At 39.8% G+C, this 20,398-nt stretch overlaps 2 protein-coding genes across 2 annotated transcripts; both read left to right on the top strand.

Moving 5' to 3' along the window:
- Nucleotides 1-1,705: 1,705 nt before the first annotated feature.
- Nucleotides 1,706-14,703, top strand: LOC109997574 (discoidin domain-containing receptor 2-like). Its single transcript, XM_029280179.2, has 17 exons — nucleotides 1,706-1,846; nucleotides 2,755-2,854; nucleotides 3,986-4,088; nucleotides 5,343-5,580; nucleotides 6,465-6,612; nucleotides 6,803-6,905; nucleotides 7,053-7,236; nucleotides 7,672-7,912; nucleotides 8,014-8,079; nucleotides 8,893-9,029; nucleotides 9,904-10,114; nucleotides 10,299-10,522; nucleotides 10,723-10,850; nucleotides 11,326-11,541; nucleotides 12,474-12,702; nucleotides 13,429-13,578; nucleotides 13,814-14,703. The coding sequence occupies exons 2-17, from the start codon at nucleotides 2,770-2,772 to the stop codon at nucleotides 13,946-13,948; spliced, it is 2,598 nt and encodes an 865-aa protein (XP_029136012.2). The 5' UTR covers nucleotides 1,706-1,846; nucleotides 2,755-2,769; the 3' UTR covers nucleotides 13,949-14,703.
- A 917-nt stretch (nucleotides 14,704-15,620) lies between these two features.
- LOC109996920 (3-keto-steroid reductase/17-beta-hydroxysteroid dehydrogenase 7) lies at nucleotides 15,621-19,256 on the top strand. Its single transcript, XM_020651256.3, has 9 exons — nucleotides 15,621-15,796; nucleotides 16,435-16,638; nucleotides 16,773-16,865; nucleotides 17,026-17,140; nucleotides 17,340-17,534; nucleotides 17,863-17,967; nucleotides 18,076-18,132; nucleotides 18,236-18,334; nucleotides 19,031-19,256. Exons 1-9 carry the CDS (start codon nucleotides 15,762-15,764, stop codon nucleotides 19,166-19,168), a joined length of 1,041 nt encoding a protein of 346 aa, XP_020506912.2. The 5' UTR covers nucleotides 15,621-15,761; the 3' UTR covers nucleotides 19,169-19,256.
- Nucleotides 19,257-20,398: the final 1,142 nt, after the last annotated feature.

The raw sequence follows: 20,398 nt of genomic DNA on the forward strand, positions 1-20,398 counted from the left end.
TTTTTCTTGTCCAGAGGTAAGTGGGCAGATACCTCCTTAATCTTTATACTGTATTTAGCTTAGCCTAAAGACTTTAAACAGAAAGAAACAGCTAGACTTGTGTTATTAAAATCTGAATATTGATACTCAAGTACACTAAAAAGGAAACTATATCAGTTTCATTAGTATAACAAAGCCACAGCAGACAGCCAGCAAGTCCAAAAGTAAAACATCTGACTACCAGTGAGCAGTTAGATTAGCCTAACATAAAGGAAGGGACCAAATGATACAGCTAGACTTATGTGTCCAAATATAACAAGTTTTGACTACGATGTACTCATGTATGCAAAATATGAAGCCACATCTAGCAAACTGTTAGCTTAGCTTAGCATAAAGACTGAAACAATGGGAGAAAACTATCCTGACTCTGTCCAAATGTAATCCTTGTAAATACTGATTTTGCTCCTGTGTGTAAAATATTAAGTTAAACTTAGCAAAGTGTTAGCTTAGCATTAAGCCTGAAAGCAGAACGAAACAGCTAGACTACATTCGTACAATCTCAATCTACATGACTATTGGAAAAAAAGGAAAAGCAGTTCGGAGCTGTGTCTCTATAATGTTACAAATTTTCCGTAGTGACCTAATAATTATGAAACAACTTACTGTAAAGTCAGCGTAGCCTTGCATGAGGTCTGGAGACACAGGCTAGCCCTGCCAAGCTACTGCTACAGTGCTGAGCTTAGAGCAGCATCTGGGCTGTCTTTCTGCTAATTTTAGCTCACCAGCTAACTGACCTACTTTAGCTTCTTAATTAGCATACAGATCTGAAGAGATACTGATCATACAAGTCTGCAACAGGAAGCTTACAGGCGTGTATATCTCAAATTATCAAACTATTATTCAAATTAGCATGAGCCGAGATATAGGGAGATGTTTCATGAGATAAAGGCGAGAGATGTTATTTGTAATGATGATTAGCAGTTGGCAACCCAGAGTCTGATCAAATGAAAATCATTGTGCTTTAATGAGAAATGTGTTGCTTTGGATGTAGAAGTAAAAGTAATCGCTTATCTTATTTATTTAGTCTTTCTGTTTCTTTCCTGTTTCGTGTTGCTGCACCAGCAGTTTCAGAGGACTGTGAGGAGAAAATAAAACTTTTTCATTATTGAAGGCATGTTGTGTTCATTTCATTCCAGTTTCATTGTCATGCCCATAAGTAAGGCGTAGCACTGGAAACACAATTTGATCTGAATTTGTAAACATCTATGCATTGTTAGTGTTGTGTGTGGGATGAAAGAGAAAGTTAGCAGACAGATGAGCTTTTCAATGTGTCCAAGCTGTTGTGATTCACATATTATGTACGATAATATCGACAAGCTTCATCATCTTCTCTGCTGTTATAACTATGTTTTTAATGCCAGGAGTTACTCTTCAAATCAGGTCTTCTCCTTCAGTAATTATCAGGTTCTCCTCGGCTGGAAAATGAAGTCCAGTCTGTGTGTTTTTCAGAAGCTCTTGGTGGAAGCAGCCAGATTCTGCTGCACTCAGCTGACTCTCTGGGCCGTAATTGAAACCATTTGTGGATCAGGTGGAATTCTGGGACTTCTTGGCTTCACCTCAAACTCCCAAAGTGTGTTATTTTCTCTGTTTCTTTCCTCCGGCCAGAAAAAGTCTTACATCAGCCTTCATTTCCCCTCTCTCTCTCTCTCTCCCTCTCTCCCTCTCCCTCTCTCTTTTCCACTCCCTGAAAGTCCTCACAAGGAAGAGGTCAGTGACTCCAGTGCTGAATGCATTAACTCACAGAAGTAGATGTGGAATATTTCCTGAAACTGATGGTTTTATAATAACAAGAGAAGAACTTGCGAAAGTAAGTCAAATCCATATTTTTACTCATATGTGACTATTAAGCTTGGAGTGGAAACTGACTGTGAAGAAAGTTTGTGCTAACACAGCTCAGCTCGGTATAGAGAATATATCATACCGGAAAGTACATAACACAGAACTACATGAAGTATATGTATTTGTTTACATTAAGGTGAAAAGGGGCAGGATATCTGCACTTCATTTCATTTGTTTTTATTGAATCAGTAGCTCATATATACCCTTTTAGAAAAGTTATTCCACTCTTCATGATCTTCATGTCAGAGTGCCAGAATTGGAAACTCAAGTGAAAACTGTGTGACAGACACAGGTTTTGAAGATTAAATAACATTTTAACTTTTCTAAATTTGCATTTAGAAAGAAAGATAATTCCATACAAGTCTTCATTTCATACTGTAGCACTGGCACAGAATGGCATCATCACGGCATATCTCTGGTGAGCCGACCACGTGAACGATTTGGTGCAATTTCTGAACAGAAGTCGAAGGTGCTAGTCAAGTTTGTTAGAGTTTAACGTTGCTTAAACCTACACAGGACTTGTACTAAGATAAATAAATCCAAGTTCTGTGGAGGAGAGAGTAAGACCCTGGGCTACAAGGAGAACTGTGTGTGCTTTTACCAGCATGTGTCTCACCAAGGTTTAATGGATGCTGAACTCTGTACAACTACATGCAACATCCTGAAATATAACTGTTATCTATATAACTGAACTTTTTTCTTTTATGATAAATGTGTGTCCAACACTAACACCTTTAGTGTTGTGTAACCCTGCATTTGATTGATTAGTGTATGTTTATTTTGGTATGTATAATCTACATCTAAAGCACCAGATTTTCTGTAGTAAATGTGTTTGGTTCTTTGATTTATGACCTTCCTGAAACTTCCACCATCCAGGTGTGTCGAGAAGAGATGAAGGTCATGACACTTCATCCGATTACGAACCATGTCTATTTTTTCCTGCTGGCTGCGGCTGTCCGGTGTCAAGTCAACCCAGGTAAATTAGAGATTTCACTTTTGCATCCATGTCCTTCTAGCCAAGATAAGGTACTGGATAGATATCCTAATCCAAAAAATAGGAATAGGTTGTTGCAGAGATAACAACAAAGGTTCAACCTGTTTCATGCACGTGTCATTTAGACAATGAATGCCATAATAAGATTAATTTTTTGTTTTAATGTTTGATCAGTGAATGATGTCGAGCCGGTGTCATTCAAAAAAATGTAAAGACACTCTTTATATTTTTGAGGGATAAGCATGTTGACAACATAGAGAAGCAATTTTAGGTGGGTGGGCTTATAGCTCAAGAATGTAATGTGTGTGTATGTGTGAGAAAGTGAGGGAGAGTGTGTGTATGTGGTTTACCTAATGGTCAGACAGCAAATAACATCAGAACAGGCGAACCTTTCACAAGCAGGGGGCATTCATGGAAAAAAAAAGTTAGAAAATTCGTAGGCGTAGCTGTAGGTAACACACACACACACACACACACACACACCTACACACACGCTCCCTCTCACACACATGCACTCATTTTACTTTTGAATATTTACACAGTAAAAGGGTTATTTGTTCTGACACTGTCTTTAAGAACATGTTAGGCGTTCAGTGTGTACAAGTGAATAAAACACAGACGCCCCTTAATAACCGGGTAGCCATGTTTAGGATACACAAATTTCTATGCAAAAGTAAGATGTAGAGGTCAGTTTCCCAGTAATATGAACACTTAAATGTAGCATTTGTTGATTTCAAATAGATTTTTAGTTGATTGAGTTATTAACCAGCAGGTTCTGGTGCTTTAAAACACAGAAATGTCTCTCACGTGTCTGCGGGAGAGATTGTGAAAAAGGACGAGCAAGCATCTCTGAGGCCACTCCCGCCTCGCTCTGCTTAGACTGGCACCCACACAGTGACACCTCTGTTTGGCATTAGGGGCCTGCAGGGCTGCAGGAAAGGGGACTGAGGGGTGGGGGGGGGGCTTACCACTTACGCTTCCTCACATCCTGCAAACACACGAAAAGGATCGAAACTACACGTGAGAAAATACAGGCGCACAGTAACACGTACTAAAACACATTAAAATGTACCTCAAAATGTGTGTGTCAGTGATGCCTTGTGTGTTTTGTAGAGATGTGTCGGTATCCTCTGGGTATGACTGGTGGGCAGATCCAGGACGAGGACATCTCTGCATCCAGCCAGTGGTCTGAGTCAACTGCTGCAAGATTCGGCAGGCAGGTTTCAAGACACACATTTCTTTTTTTTTATATCTCAATTTAAGACATAAAGCTATTTTCACATATGCACTCCTGAAAATCTCTACGGTTTTCCAGACCGCCAGCCCCTAGAATCTTTCTGAGTTGCTTGTTTTATAGCAAGGAGGCTTAGATAGATAGATGTTCCAAGATGGTGCACGGGCAACAGAGTCCAGTGCTGTGATGAAAGTTTTTCCTTTTATATCTTTGCAACATGTAATTGGATATATTCACAGTATCCATGTAACAGTAAAACATTAGCATAATGATCATCAGAAAACAATATGAAGAAGTTTCAATATGTGCAAGAAGATCGCACCTGTCAATCATTGGTTGCGTGATCTAAATGTCATCAACCCACCCGCTTGCTCAGCGGGAGATTTCCTGAACATTTCCTGAACATTTCCTGCAGCATAGACACATCAGTTCACTCCAACTACTACATTCCAAAATTATTATGTCCACATATGCAGCTCCCCCTGAAACTTTGTGAAATGTATTTTCTTGCATGAGTGAATAGGGCTGTAAAATATGTCTTTTTTCATGTCCTGAGAGATGCACATGTTCAATGAACTTCAATGAATTTGAATTCAAGATAGATTTTATACGGATAATCTATATGGTTCTTTCAACCTTCAATGGCCATTGCTATTTCTGCCAAATTCTGTTTTGATTTAATCCAACTAGTCACTACATGGTTGTGAAATACTGCCTAATTCTTAATGTTCCAAACAAGGGTTTTTAATTTTTTTAATTTGTATTATTATTCAGTAGCTGTTCTGGACATTAAAGAAACCACAAAATCTTCATCAGCTGGTGGAGTTTGCTCATGGGTCGTACAACTTAAAAACTTAAAAATGTTAACTTTTGTGACAGCTGAGCCAACTCCATCTGCACAAGAAGATCAATGGATTTGGATTGGACTTTTTCAAAAGCTCCAGAGCAGCAACTCAATGGACCTTGAGAAGAGATTGTTTGACTCCCAGCATATGTAGAAGTTTATACTATACAATATGTGCAGCAGAAACATCGAGTAGTCAAAGATGCAAATTTAGATTTCCGATAGAGAAAAGATCATGCATGAGGGATACATTTACTTGCTCTATGTTTCATGTCTTGTTAATTCTTCCTCCACTCGGCATGCCTTTGAACACTCCTCACTCGCTCTTATCCATCTTTTCTCCCTCTCTCTGAACTCTCTGCCCTCCTCTCTTGTTTCTTCCTCCTCTACAGACTTGACCTGGATAACGGAGACGGTGATGGAGCTTGGTGTCCTGACATCATGTCAGAGCCAGACGGCCTCAAAGAGTTCCTTCAGGTGGACCTGCGCTCACTGCACTTCATTACCCTGGTGGGCACCCAGGGTCGCCATGCCGACGGGATGGGTAACGAGTTTGCCCAGAGATACAGGATCAAGTACAGCCGCGACGGCAGCAACTGGGTGGGCTGGCATGATAGGAAGGGAAGGCAGGTAAGTGTGTATAGATGTTATTGTGTGAAGGGGAGATACCTGCCAATGTGTACTAACATATGAACAAAATGATGCTCGGTATCCACTTTGTGAAAATACTTGAGCCCAAAACCTTTGGCATCCTGTAAGTACAATAACCCAAACCTCAAGACTTATTATTTATCTGATATTTGCTTGAAAATTGAAAATTTGCAACAACAACACAGGTTATGTCAAATGCCAAGATGTCAAATTAACTGGCTGTGATTAGCTGACACCTGACAGACAGCCAGCAGCATCCACCTGTCACTGAAAAACAACCTTCTCCTAATCTCCTAATGATAGACAGTATAAATTTAAGCCTAAATACAATTTAATCTGATAATTAATGCAAGAATCAATCCTCTGTACAGTTTTCATGGTGTGGTAAATGAGCTAAAGGGACCTAAATGTTGTATTTCTTTCAGGTTGTGGACATGTTTATTTCTGCTGTTCAGTTTGGTATGTTAATACGTGTTAACACAGTATCTGATCTGAATCTTTTCCCCACCAATGCTCAGAGATGGCAGCAGATGGGATCAACAGATAACAGCAGATAATCTCCGATGTCATGGGTTAGATGAAAATTTCAGCAGAGCAAGAAGGAGATTAATTAGACCAGTTTTTTCTGGTTTTGTTAAAATGTAACTATTTGCCAATCCCATTTTTATGCAGCTTTAGTGCTGCAGCACACATTTTTTAATTTTGAAATACAGAAACATTGTTTCTAAACAGAAGAGTTTTTCTCCAAAGAATCAAAACATGAACAACATGCAAATAATTTTTTCATGGTTTGACTTTCAGCCCTGACACGTTTCACTCGCTCACTCATTTCTTCTTTGTGTGTTTTGTGTCTCCTCTGCCAGGTGATTGAGGGGAACAGGAATGCGTACGATGTGGTGCTGAAGGACCTGGAACCTCCAATCATTGCTCGATTTGTGCGCTTCATGCCTGTGACGGATCACTCCATGATCGTGTGCATGAGAGTGGAGCTCTACGGCTGTGAATGGCTCGGTCAGTATTTACATTACATTACAGAGTGCAATGTCTTCAGCTTCACTATAGCCCTATATTTGTTTGTTTTTGTGGATTCATTTTTGTTACTTGCTGGTTAGTATTAGACTTTAGACATGCAAAACTTGTTCTTTTTTATGATCTTCTATAAGCATGCAGTGAATAAGTCCTGTCCTCTCTGCCCCTGCAGATGGCCTGATGTCTTATAGTATTCCAGATGGGCACCAAATGATCTACAGAGGCCTGGATGTCTACTTTAATGACTCTGTGTATGATGGAGCGTTGGCTGAAAGGTCTGCATTTTACTGCTTCTTAAAGAAGAAACATGAAGTCATATTTTGATCAATTGTGCGTGTGGTGTTTTTCTCTGAGCTCCTTAATAAATAGGATTTAAAATGCATGTCTTCATTTATATTTCCACTGTTCATCCCCTCCACTAGGCTGACAAAGGGCCTGGGCCAACTGACAGACGGTACCTGGGGATTGGATGATTTCCTCCACAGCCACATATACGGCATGTGGCCGGGCTACGACTTTGTGGGTTGGAGCAACAAGAGCTTCCCCAAAGGTTATGTGGAGATGATCTTTGAGTTCGACCACATCCGAAACTTCACCTCCATGAAGGTAAGGAGCAGGGGGAGTACACAAGTGAAATATTTTAGAAAAATGCTGAGCCAACACTACGGTTTAGTGAGTTGTGTAGCATGACACTGGGCAAGCATCCATCTCCAATAGCTGCAGGGATTTTTACTGAGACATAAAATGTATAAAATGATGCAGAATAGCCCTGTATAATGAGCCTATTTGTCATGGGATGGGTAAGTGCTGTGTCCAGAGATGAAAGATGTTTCAGCTACAGCACAGCAAAACAGATTAGTCATCAGTACACCTGCTCCTGCGTCATCTTTCCATTTTTAACCCTGACTCTGAGGTAACCGTTTAGTCATCATGGTCAATTTTTAAAAAGGAAAAAAAGGCACATGGCTAGTCGGTAGGATAATTTAATATTTGCATGACATAGATTTAATCAAATTGAGTATGCCAATGTTCCATCCTCAGGTCCACTGTAACAACATGTTCAGCAGAGGAGTGAGGATGTTCAGACAGGCCGGCTGTTACTTCCGGTCAGGATCAGACTGGGAGCCCGAGCCCGTAACCTTCAGGCCTGCTGTGGACCGTGTGAGCCAGAGCGCCCGCTTTGTCACCGTGCCGCTTGGAGACCGCACAGCCAGCGCCATCAAGTGCCGCTTCCACTTCAGCGACGTGTGGATGCTGTTCAGCGAGGTGGCCTTCCAGTCAGGTAAAATCACACACTGTTTATGTTAATTTATTAGCTGCTGTCATTTCACACTGACCCTCAGCTTCCACCTCTGACCCGACGTCTTTGTCCTTCTTCTGTAGGCTCAGCAGTCTACAATAATTCTCGCGGTCCAAGAAAACCCGGACACCCAACAAACACATTACCAGGTCAGCAGCTCAACACTTTTGTCTCTTACTCTACGTTGTTAATTAAAGGAGATGACAGTTAGCCAGATGAACTGCTGGTTGCTTTGATACAAGGTGGCTGAGAAGTTATGTGGTTGTAAACAAAGACAATTAAAGTATAATCATGAATGAAATAGAAGCTTTTTTTTATCAGAAGGATCATTTATTTATTTCTGTCTGAAAGTGTAGTTCAGGCCTAGTTTGAGTGGTTGCTCTGAGTTGATGATTACTATTTTATACAATGAAATTATGCTACCTCTCATGCTGTTGAAAAAGTCTCAAAGGGCTGATGTCGGTTCATTGTTTGCTGTTGTAAACCACAGACCCACATGATTTTATCCAAAAAGTTTAAACTCAGCATGAGAGAAAATTAAACTGAATAAAAATTACTTTTCTAACATTATATTTATTGAAACTTCACGTTAATTCTCTTCTTAGATTAAAAAGGTGCACTCTTTAAATTCCTATCAAACAGGTCTGACACAGTAAAGGTAAATGCCCTACCCTTTGGCACTTTACTTGTATCCATTTGACTCTTCTAATAAAGTAAGTGTGCAGGCCTGGTGTGGGTAATTACTCATTTTAAGATGTGCTTTAACTAAATGGTTTCCTGGTTGAACAGTGCCCCCTGCTGTTGGCTTTAGAAACGACTGATCAAACATACATCAGGCCTCTCACTGGGGTGCTGAAGGAAGCATGGAGGAGATTATGCAAAAAGCATGCTTTCATATTAAGAACCTAAACTGTGATGGATTAAATCAAATCCACCTAAACTCTCTGAACCCTTCATGTCAGGAGATGATCCGACTCATAAAATGGACGACAGCAACACCAGGATCCTGATTGGCTGCTTGGTGGCCATTATCGCCATCCTGCTGACGATCATAGTCATCATCCTGTGGAGGCAGGTGTGGCAGAAGATGCTCGAGAAGGTGAGAAGAGAGTTAAGGTCCACTAATCCGTGATTCTGTGTCAGTGCTGGAGAAGCTCTGAAAATGTCAGACACGCCTAGAAAATACATTTAGAAAAAACTAACACATGTGAGGACTGAAGCCCATGCAGGATGTATTTACTACTATTTTTGAAAACGTTTTCAAAGTTTTTCCACAACATATGCTAAAAATGGAGAAATGTGCGTACTAAAAAGATATTATGCATGAGAGAAAACAAATCGGTAAATGCTCTCTGATTGGTTTTGGCCCAGGAGGAGATATATTAACAAAGGGGCAGTAAAAGAAATGACTCTGTGAATGAATGTTTTGCTTTCTAGCATGAGCTTTATGGTCTTAAATGGACTGTGAAGCAATGCAGTCATCAGTCTGTGGTGTTTTGGTAATAAAAAAAAGTCTCATAGGTGTAATGACCTGGATGAAAGAAACCCCTTGGACAGTCTGTGTTTGTGTGTGAGTCCAAAACTCACAGGCTGAATGTGTGCATTAACACTGTGAGTCCACTAAAACCCAGTTGCCGTAATGAGTTTTATGGGGAATAACTTTGCATTCAAGAGATGTTCTTTAGTATCTTCTGATATTCTAATAATAGGTGCAGCTGTCTCTTTTTATCTGTATATTTATCCTTCCTTTTGTCAAGTTTGATTGATGAAGTCCTTGTAAATCAAAACATTGCATTAATAAAACATTTAGGGGAACTTGCAAATTCCAGTGTGTAGAAAACATCTCCTTTTCCTCTGCTAAAATCCAAACGCTCTATTTTAAAATCAGATATCCAACCTTGATGTCTTACCTTACCTGTAACCTTGATTATTTAACAAAATCAAAAATATTAATAAACTCTTTCTGTCTTTAGGCGTCTCGTCGGATGCTGGACGATGAACTCACAGCTCGTCTTGCCGTCCAGACTCAGCCCTTCTCCTCCCATCACTCCTCTCTGACCAGTGAGGGCGGCTCCACCTCCAACTCCACCTACGAGAGAATCTTCCCCCTCTGCGCCGACTACCAGGAGCCTTCACGCCTTATCCGGAAACTACCTGAGTTTGCTCAGTCCACAGAACATCTCGGTAAGACTCTTAACGTGTAACACTGTGGCAATGTGTTCACTTTTTGTCTGCAATCTTTGCTCTTTGCTGCTGTAACACTGTCAATTTCCCCATTGTGGGATAAATAAAGGATTATCTTATCTTATCTGTATGGGGATAGCTGGAGCTGCTAGAGTGTGCTAATGTTTGTGTATTCTCACATCAGAACTGAGCTCCATCGGTAAAGCTCTTGCAGCTGGTGGTGCAGACGGAGCCCCTCACTATGCGGAGGCAGACATCATCAGCCTGCAGGAGTCTTCAGACTGCATCTCAAACTCCATCGCAGCCGTCAGCATGAATCTGTTTGCCTGCACGGATTCCTTCATGAGAGAGTTCCCAAGACACAAACTCACCTTCAATGAGAAGTTGGGAGAGGGCCAATTTGGAGAAGTAAACTCACTTTTTATAGCTCTAATGTTTCCACCGCTGTTATGTTGACGTTTGTAGTAAAAGGTCGAAGCTTTGGGTGAAAGTACGAGAGATTGCTGACAAAGAAGAATCAGTTAGTGGTATTAAACTAAATTAAGAAAAAAAGATGGTTTCAAATGTAGGCAAGTCTATGATGGACTGAAGAAGTTATTTTTAAACAGGTGCACTTGTGTGAGGCAGAGGGCATGCAGGACTTCCTGGATGACGACTTGGATGTAGAGGGAAACACTGAGTCTCCTTTGCTGGTGGCTGTGAAAACGCTGCGGGAAGATGCCAACAAGAATGCAAGGTGAAAAAAATGTGTAACTTTTTGTTTTTAAGAAAATGCCCCGAAAATGAGTCTCTAGCTGTAAGTTACTATTTATTGTACAGACCCAACGCCAAGGAAACATATAATGCATGTTTACCCTTCAGACACAGCAATCTGTTCATTTATATTAAATTTTATGAAGATTACAATAATTCAAACAAACAACATACAAAATCATGTACAAAAAAGTTCAAACTGACATGAGAGTCAAAGACGGTCATAAACTTGTCTTCTTCCATTCACACAAATGCATTTACCTGGAGCCTTGGCTTTATGCACCATAAGGTAAGGCTCCACCCAGTGTTCAGTGTTGGAATTACATTTCTATACATGGTCGTGGTACTTTGGGTCTCACACAAGAATATAATTAATACATCACAAATAAAAGCAAAATAAAAAGAACATGCGGCTCCAACATTTATCTCTTTAATTACGATTGTTTGTCCATGTGCAGGAATGACTTCCTGAAAGAGATTCGGATCATGTCTCGTCTGAGGGACCCCAACATCGTGCGTCTGCTTGCGGTGTGCGTGGACACTGACCCGCTGTGCATGATCACTGAGTACATGGAGAACGGAGACCTGAACCAGTTCCTGTGCAGTCTGAGACGTAAAGAAGCTGCTGAAGATAAGACTGAACAAGAGAAGGAAGAGGGAAAGGGTATGGTCAGGTAGGCTCATATCGTCACATTAGGTCATATTTAGAGTAAATATTATGTATTTAGTTTAAAATATTACTCCTCTCTATTTTAAATGTCTCGCCTATGTAATGATACTGCAGGCATATGGGGATTGAAATAAAGTAAGCAGACCTGTTGGTTACATATTCACTTACATTAGACTAACAAAATGTTGAGAAAGAATTTATCTCGCAGCATGAACACAATTTTGGAAAATAAATCTTGCTAGATTTGAAGAGAAAAGGTTCAACGATATTTTGTATAAACATAAATTACAGCAAATACAACTTAACAAGGAGTTGAGACCAGGATGTTTCCTTTGGCTCTCACATTTGGCACTACTCTCACACAAACCACAAGGAGAAATATCCAGGAGGAGATGGGGATCTGTTAATTATGCAAAATTTGCACAGTCAAAAAAAAACGATTCACATTTTCTTTTGCATTGTCCTTATAACAGTAGGCCTATGTTAATATAAGAACACCTTTGATATATGATTTCTCTAGACTTTTTGGGGGCTTTTTGGCCTTTATTTGACAGCACTGAAACAGAGAGACAGGGAGTTAAGGGGAGAGAGAGTGGGGGAGGACATGCACCAAACAAGACACTGAACCCCAAATCGCTCCTGCTGCTATGTGTGGATGTGTGTGAATGGGTGAACGTGACTTTGAGTAGTCAGACGACGAGACAAGTGCTATACAAACTCAAGTCCATCTCAAGACATCTACATTTCTCTGTATGAGTTGGCCACTTTTGTTTCTTGGGCTTGGTAAAAACACTACTTCTTTAATGTTATTTGTAATATGTGTGTCCACTCTTTTTCCTAAATACTGATTTGTTGTAAGCCTGCTTCTGGCTTTGAATATTATAATGGATGATACAATAATGAGATAAAATCACAATCATACACCTTCTCTTGCAGTAAACTTATCGGCATGGCTGTGCAGATTGCTTCTGGTATGAAGTACCTGTCCTCTCTCAACTTTGTCCACCGTGATCTGGCAACACGAAACTGCCTGGTAGGAAAGAACTTCACCATAAAGATCGCTGACTTCGGCATGAGCAGGAACCTGTACAGAGGGGATTACTACAGGATCCAGGGACGGGCGGTGCTGCCTATTCGCTGGATGTCCTGGGAGAGCATCCTGCTGGTGAGTGCTAAGCCGAGTAGTGTTTTAGAGTATCCTCAGGTATTGGATGTCAGCATAGCGGTGGTCTCTCTGTTCAGTTGAAATCTAAGCTTGTTCGTCTGGTGCAGACTGCCATGAAGGTTGTGAGGAGGACCGAAAACCTCTCCTTACAGTCAATATATGAGCATGCTGTTCTCAGGCAAGCACAGAGGGTATTGTCTGACCCGTCTCACATTCTCCATGCTGAGTATGACCTTTTACCATCTGGCAGAGGAGTCCCTAAAAACTGCTTTGTGCCCACATCAGTAAAGTGTATTAATAAAGTTTATTAAGGCTGTATGGGTTGTGCAATAGCATCGTGGTGTTTTAATACTTTTTCCTTTCCTTATGTTGTGTTTAATGCAGATTTTGTGCAATATGTGCAATGTGCAATATATGTTTGTGGTGTTCATGGGTTTGCACTTCTCTGTTTACATGTGGATTGTTGTTTGTTTCTATTATTTTTATTTATTGATTCTATTGTGGAGACAGCTAAGTGTGTGTTCAGCTCTGGAGTCCAAGGCAAATTTCTCCAAATAAGTGCTTCATCACGTTTAATAAATAAACATGTGCAGCCAAAGTTCTGTAAGGATTTTAAGGTAAAAAAAGAAACAAACGGTAAACAATCTTGAAAAACTCTGGGTATGTCTTTTAACATATTCATTCTTTGCTGGGTTTTATATAAATGTAAGTTTTCTGTTTTCTAAGGGTAAGTTCACAATGGCCAGTGATGTGTGGGCGTTCGGGGTGACTCTGTGGGAGATTCTCACTCTGTGTAAGGAGCAGCCGTACCCACAGCTCTCTGACGAGCAGGTCATTGAAAACACAGGAGAGTTCTTCAGGGACCAGGGCAAACAGGTGAGCAGCGCCCAGATACAGGCGACCAGTCCAATCTGTTTATGGTGTGTCAGGTATGGTCAATCACATTTTTTGGGGTAATCATACATAAAATAAAGTCGCCCAAACAGGATGTTCAGGTTCAGGTAGCTTTGCACAGTAACAACCAGTACACATGTTCACACTTTGAGTTCATTTCAGAGCCTGTACTTTTGCTGTACAGCCTGTACTGTAACCTTTTATTTTTCGCTCTCAGGTGTACCTGCCGAAGCCTCCCTGTTGTCCGGACACTGTCTACAACGATTTGATGCTGAGCTGCTGGAGGAGGAATGCCAAACAGAGGCCTGGCTTTCAGGAGATCCACACTCAGCTGATGGAGAGCCTGGCGTAGCAGACAAGACAGGCCGCCTCTCTCCGCCATGCACTGTAACAATTGCTCCCTGCAGTCTGGATTTATATGGAATCAGAAACCACCAATTCAATATTTTCCGTTAGTTTTTTTGCCTTCTTGCAACAATGGTGCTGTAAATAAAAAGATATGAGGAGAAGGTTTACACTTGAACAGAGATTTAAATTGTAGATATCGTGCAAACAAGCACTATTCACACCTCTTTGTATTTATTAAATGCTTTTTATTTCCTAAGTCATTTCTATTTATCGAGTACTTCATGTTATTCATAGGTTTTAAAACACATTTTTGATTACCTAATAAACATCTATTTCTAGTGCACATTTAATTGTGAATGTTGAGTCATGTGACCTTGAATTTTAATATATTTGTTTCTTAATATGAAAGGATGAAACAATAATGTATGTTGCTTAATAAAACATGGGTTTTTACTCTGCAGCAGAGTACTCAAGTATTTTATGAACATTTAAGTGTTGAAAATACAAAATAATTTGTGCAATGCTAAATAGTTGTCTTTTGAAAACCTGTCAAACCCTAACACCCCTGTAAATAATGCAAAAGTTATATAAATTGCATCTTTCATTATGTCTTATTTCTGTTTGCAGTATTCATATGATTCTATCAGTATTAGTTCAAATAAAGAACATTGTACAGTTAATATACATGTGAACACACTTTTTTGTGAATTTCTTCTTTCTAAATACATTTGATCTTTACATTGTTGAAAAGTTGCTTTTTTTAATTGCAGTAAACTGAAGAACCCTTTGAATAGATAAAATATAATATTCACTGCATATCTGATCATATGTAATTGAATTTAGATTATTTTGAAGTATTAAACTCTACCTTGTAAAATATTGACCGTTTAACAGCTTTCAAACTAAAAATCTCTATTTAAATGTTCACTACATGTATTTTAAATGTTATCATATTTATCCTTTAACGTTTCATTGCCTTTTGAAACATATTCCAAATTGTCTTTGTTGATAAAGTTGTATTATTTACAACAAGCTCACTGCAGAAACTGGAGAAACATATCAAAAGAGAGCAGAATCACATCAGCTTCAGAGCTACAGAGAGAGAGAGAGAGAGAGAGAGAGAGGGAGAGGGAGTGATAAGGACCACTGTCCCTACATGCATCAAAACTGAAGCTACAAATGTTAATGTGTGCTGAACTCCAATAAATAACAGAATATCTGTTAATGTATACCTACAGCTGCTTGCTGTTGTTTCAGTACTGAACTATAACAGAATATTGAGTGGAACTTCAAAACGTGAGGTGTACTCCTGTTGTTGTTTATGTCTGTGCGCAGCATAAATTGGGCAGATTAAAGTTGTTTGTTGCAAAAACAAGATTAATTTAGAGGGGAAAACACATTTGATATAAATACAGCCCAATAGATACAAGACAGATAAGAGTACGACAACAACAAAAAAATGTCGTTTTATGCTGAACGGGTTTGTTTTATATATTGTGGAGATTTCTTTGCGTACCACCACAGGGAGCCCACGTACCACCGGTGGTACGCGTACCATAGTTTGAGAACCACTGGTCTAGCCTCTTTTAATCATTGCGCCCTTTCATTATTTACCCTCGTCGCGCTCCGTACTAGTACCTGATTGGCCATCGGTTTGCTGACATCCAATCACACCACTCGAGCACATAGGCTGACGCTTCTCAGCGGAATGGGACGATGGGTTGTACATTCCCCGTTTTGCGGAACACTAGAACTGGTTTCAGACCTCGGACTGGTCCTGTCTTTGCTCCCAGCAGCTGCTAGCTCCGGTTATAGACATGGAGAGAACTGTCATTGTCACAGGCGCGAACAGGTAAGTCCACAGCGATAATGCGTTTTTTTGTACGGTTAATAAAGACGTCACGTCGTTATGGTGACAACTCATCTCGCGAGATGTAAACACAACACTATACTTTTGTATAAGATAACTTTTAATGTCCTTATATTCATTTTATGTTTCTGCATTGGGAAAAATAGTCGCTGTACCATATCTATGTACCAGTCTAAATACGTCAAAGCCCAACAGAGAAGGCCAACGCTAAAATGTAATGACAAACACAATGTATGTTTAATTACTTTTGACAGCCAGCAGCTGTATATTTGTAATTATAGAATCAAATAAAATAAAATGTTCTTTACAGCAGGGAATAAGATACAAAAACATAAAGCACACCAGAAAGTGAAACTGAAAATATCCTAATAATATTGTTACCCTCCTGTCAACTTGAAAGCACTAGTTCAGGATATTTTGATTGCTTGATTTATTTTTGATTACATGTAATTAGGCTTTAGGCCACAAACACATTTTGAATGTGCCTTTATCATTTTCTCCAACTGATCATTTGAGACCGTCTATGTTTAGATTTAGATTTACTCAATAACTCTTAGTGATCACACAGCTCTTAACAGAATAGTGTTTGCGTGCTTGTGTTTGTCGGTCACTTCATGCAGTGGTATCGGCCTGGCCCTGTGTGAGAGGCTGCTGACTGAGGACAGCACGCTCCGGCTGTGTCTGGCCTGTAGAAACATGCAGCGAGCCCAGGCTGCCCGCTCTGCCCTCCTCACCTCTCATCCTGATGCCCGTGTGGACCTGCTGCACCTGGATGTGGGCTCTGTGCAATCAGTGCTGACCGCTGCTCAGGAGGTCAAGACCAGGTAGATACAATGACGTTATGACACTGTTGATACACTGATATCAGAGCTCCTTGTTCTCCTCACCTGAACTTATAAATAGTGATTCTGGAATAACATTTGATTAATGTTTGATGCATGTTTGGGTTTTCCCTCAGGTACAGCAGGATTGACTTCTTGTATCTAAATGCAGGAATTATGCCAAACCCTCAGGTGGACGTCAGAGCGTTTTTTAACGGTCTGTTCTCCAGGTAAAACTCCAAACCTAGTTCCTGACTTTTTTTTTGATTGCTTTACGTTTACTTATCTGTTTTGGTTTTTCATATTCACTGAAAGTTTGCAGCTTTTAAACTCATGCAACTCGTCCATTGTCCATGCTGTGATGTGATTGTGCCCCCCCTCTCTCTGCAGAAATGTGGTCAACATGTTTGCTACAGGAGAGGGTCTCTTGACTCAACAGGACCAAATCAACTCAGATGGTCTGCAGGAAGTTTTCACCACCAACCTCTTTGGTCATTTTCTCCTGGTACACCCCATACTGCCCACTTACATGAAATATTAACACTGAGAACAGATCCCTTAATTAAGAGAGTATATAACTTTTCCTCAATGTTTTATGCATTTAAAATCGAGCTGTTAGTGATGGGTAATATTTTCATTCATGTTTATGAAGTTATAGAGTTACCAAGGATAATAACAGTGGGTTGATGTCCATGTTGGTGTAGATCAGAGAGCTGGAGTCCCTGCTGTGTCAGGCAGGTCAGGTATCCAGAGTGGTATGGACCTCGTCGAGTAACGCACGCCGCTCTGCCTTCAGCATCGATGACATGCAGCACAGAAATGGGACAGAGCCCTACAGTTCCTCCAAATACGCATCAGACATGCTCAGTGTGGCAATCAACAGACACAAAAACAGTCAGGTACAACTGTCACACAATCTGCACATCACTGATACAGCGGTGACTATCACTTCTGATCTTCTAGAAAAAAATGCAAAACTATTAAAAAAAGATTGAACAATCTATTTTACAGAACCTGCCAATTGTTTCTTCAGTCCTCTCTACTTAGAGAGCCCTCATTTGTTTTTAAAGATGTGTTATCTTTAACACTTTATTTAAATATTCTTGAACATCATTCATTAGATCTACGACATATTCTACACTGTTATAAAAGGGTTGTATTCTGTACTAGTAAAACCTTTTCATATCAATGTATTTGTTGTGTTTTGGGTCCTTCTCTCTGTAACAGGGGCTGTTCTCCTCTGTTATCTGTCCAGGACTGGTGATGACTAATCTGACCTACGGCATCCTCCCCTCCTTCTTCTGGACTCTCATCATGCCCATCATGTGGCTGGTAGCATATTTTTTAAACGATTATTATTCTACCAATCTGTGTTCATTTAAGTGCATTTGTTTATGTATGGCACAGAAACTGTCTCATGTTTGATGATTTATTTTTCAGGTCAGGATCTTCACTAACACATTCACACTCACACCGTACAATGGAGCAGAGGCTCTGGTATGTTGTCAGCCTGCTCTGTTGTTGTCCATGTGAAAGTACAGTAAGGATTCACGTCAGAATAGAATCACTGCTAATATGAATTCCTGCCCTGTTTCCACAGCATTGGTTGTTTCTTCAAAATCCCGAGTGTCTGGATCCCAGAGCAAAGTATCATAGTTTATCTTCAGGACTCGGGAAAAGCTACACTCAGCCACGGCAGGTGAGGAAGAAGATACACCTGACATTACCCTGAACCTGGTTAAGGGATAAGACAAAAGAGGAAGCAATTTTTTACAAAGAGTCAATTCAAAGATGCAAGTAGAGTCATATTTGCACTGGTCTACAAATAACATACAATTCTCTTTTTTTTTTTGTATATTATGTTTGCAGATTCAGTGTGCAAACAGTAGTACTTTGTACGCTACTTTCAGCTGTTGGTCATACTTTACAACTAAATAATTTAGCATTAGCATTGAGGACTACTTCTTTTGGCTGTTAATTTTGTGGTTTATTTCTACTTTTAAGAGATACTCTAAAACTTACGGTAGAGGAGGTGTAAGTGGTAGTAACAAAAAGGAAAAGTTAATAATCCGTGCCACAGATTTTTTTTTTTTTCATGCTATGTTTCTCCAACTGTGCGCACCTGAGAACGTATTGGCTGTGCACAGGGTACACTGTTGGCCATTTAAATAGGAAAACGTTGTTTAGACTTGTAATCTTACCACAGCATCTTAGCAGTCATGACAATATCTGTAAGAGAGTCTTGAATCTACTGAAATTCAAGTTTTGAATCAATCAAGCAGGAAATCAAGAACATCAAGCAAGAAAACCAGGGGTGGGGCTTTAAACTGACTTTTTGAGTGGTGCTTTATGTCTATATAATGAATTGATGTGTTTTTTTCTGTTCATGTTTCAGATGGATATAGATGAAGAAATGTGTGAGGTCCTCTATTCAAAACTTCTTGAACTTGAGAAAGACTTCAGAAGGACACTCAGTGAGAGAAATGCTGGCAAGGAAGCTCATGTACAGACAGCCGGTGACGAAGAGAAGTGATGTTTTTTTAAATGAAAGGTATTTTTGAAGGTGCATGTGCAATGTGTGATGAGAAACAATAAAAGTGCTTGTCGGGTGTACCATTGAATGCTCTGTCAGAGTCTCTTCTCCTGCTGTTCTCTTGTTGTAACGTTGATACCGCTGCCTGCTGTCTTCACCTGATACCTGTATCGTGTTTCTTCTGCAGCACCCTTCTTACCTTACAAACTTTAATTAGCAGTCCATTTATAGTCTGGTTTCCAGAGGCCTTTGACCGACCACCACCAAGACAATCAGCTTTACAATCTGTGGCTTCTTTTACCTCAAACAATACATTGTGACGCCCACACACAGTCGGCTGAAATCACTGGCACATTTAAAGAAATGAAACACCGTCTGAAGTCCCTACCAGACCAAAAGCTTTTACAATCTCTCACCAATGTTTGAAATGAAACTACTTCAGGGTATCGCACGCAGAGGGTTCTGTTCAACTGAGATATGTCTGGCTTTAGCTTTTTCCTTACAGAAACACACAGCTGCTACTCTGATGGAGAAGCTATTTGCCCTTTAACCCTCTCAGTTTGATGTTAATCCTGCAATCTCCACTCCAGAGAATATGAAACCTCCATTATTGTTGTATTATGGACATCCAGAAAAGGCCGCAAAGACTGGAGAACAATTTTGATGTAATTTGTCTGTATTTAAATGATAGAAATGTGATGCTTCTACTCCACTCCACTATACAGAGCTGGTTTGTTCTTTCTGACTTTGCTACAATTGTTTAAGACAAGCTTTACTTTCAGCATTAAGAAAAAAATCATCTTAATTAGATTTTTAAAGGAGTCACTCTTTAATTTAATTCTGCTGATAAAACTCTGTAGTCTAAATGTAATTAGATAAATATTTTATTACCTTCGCTAAAGAAGCGAGTCCTTCACCATTTGTAAATTCTCTGTTTTTCAGGCAGACTACGGTAAAACTAACGAGGTCAAAAAGCACAAACAGCTCCTCTCATTACATTTACAGAAGAGAAACAACCATCCATTTACAATAATCAATAACACAAGTCTTTAAACATTCATTTTTCTCTCTACTTACAAATAAAACGATTTACATGCATACACACATCTACACAGAACAATTCTTAATAGAAGAACATTTCCTGTCTGAATGAACTTTTAGGATTATTTCTCAATTTGAAACCATTTTTTTTTTTTTTACCCTGTGCTGTGCTCATGATGGATTAACGTT

The sequence above is a fragment of the Labrus bergylta genome, chromosome 4, assembly GCF_963930695.1.
Source record: "Labrus bergylta chromosome 4, fLabBer1.1, whole genome shotgun sequence".
Taxonomy (NCBI): Eukaryota; Metazoa; Chordata; class Actinopteri; order Labriformes; family Labridae; genus Labrus; species Labrus bergylta.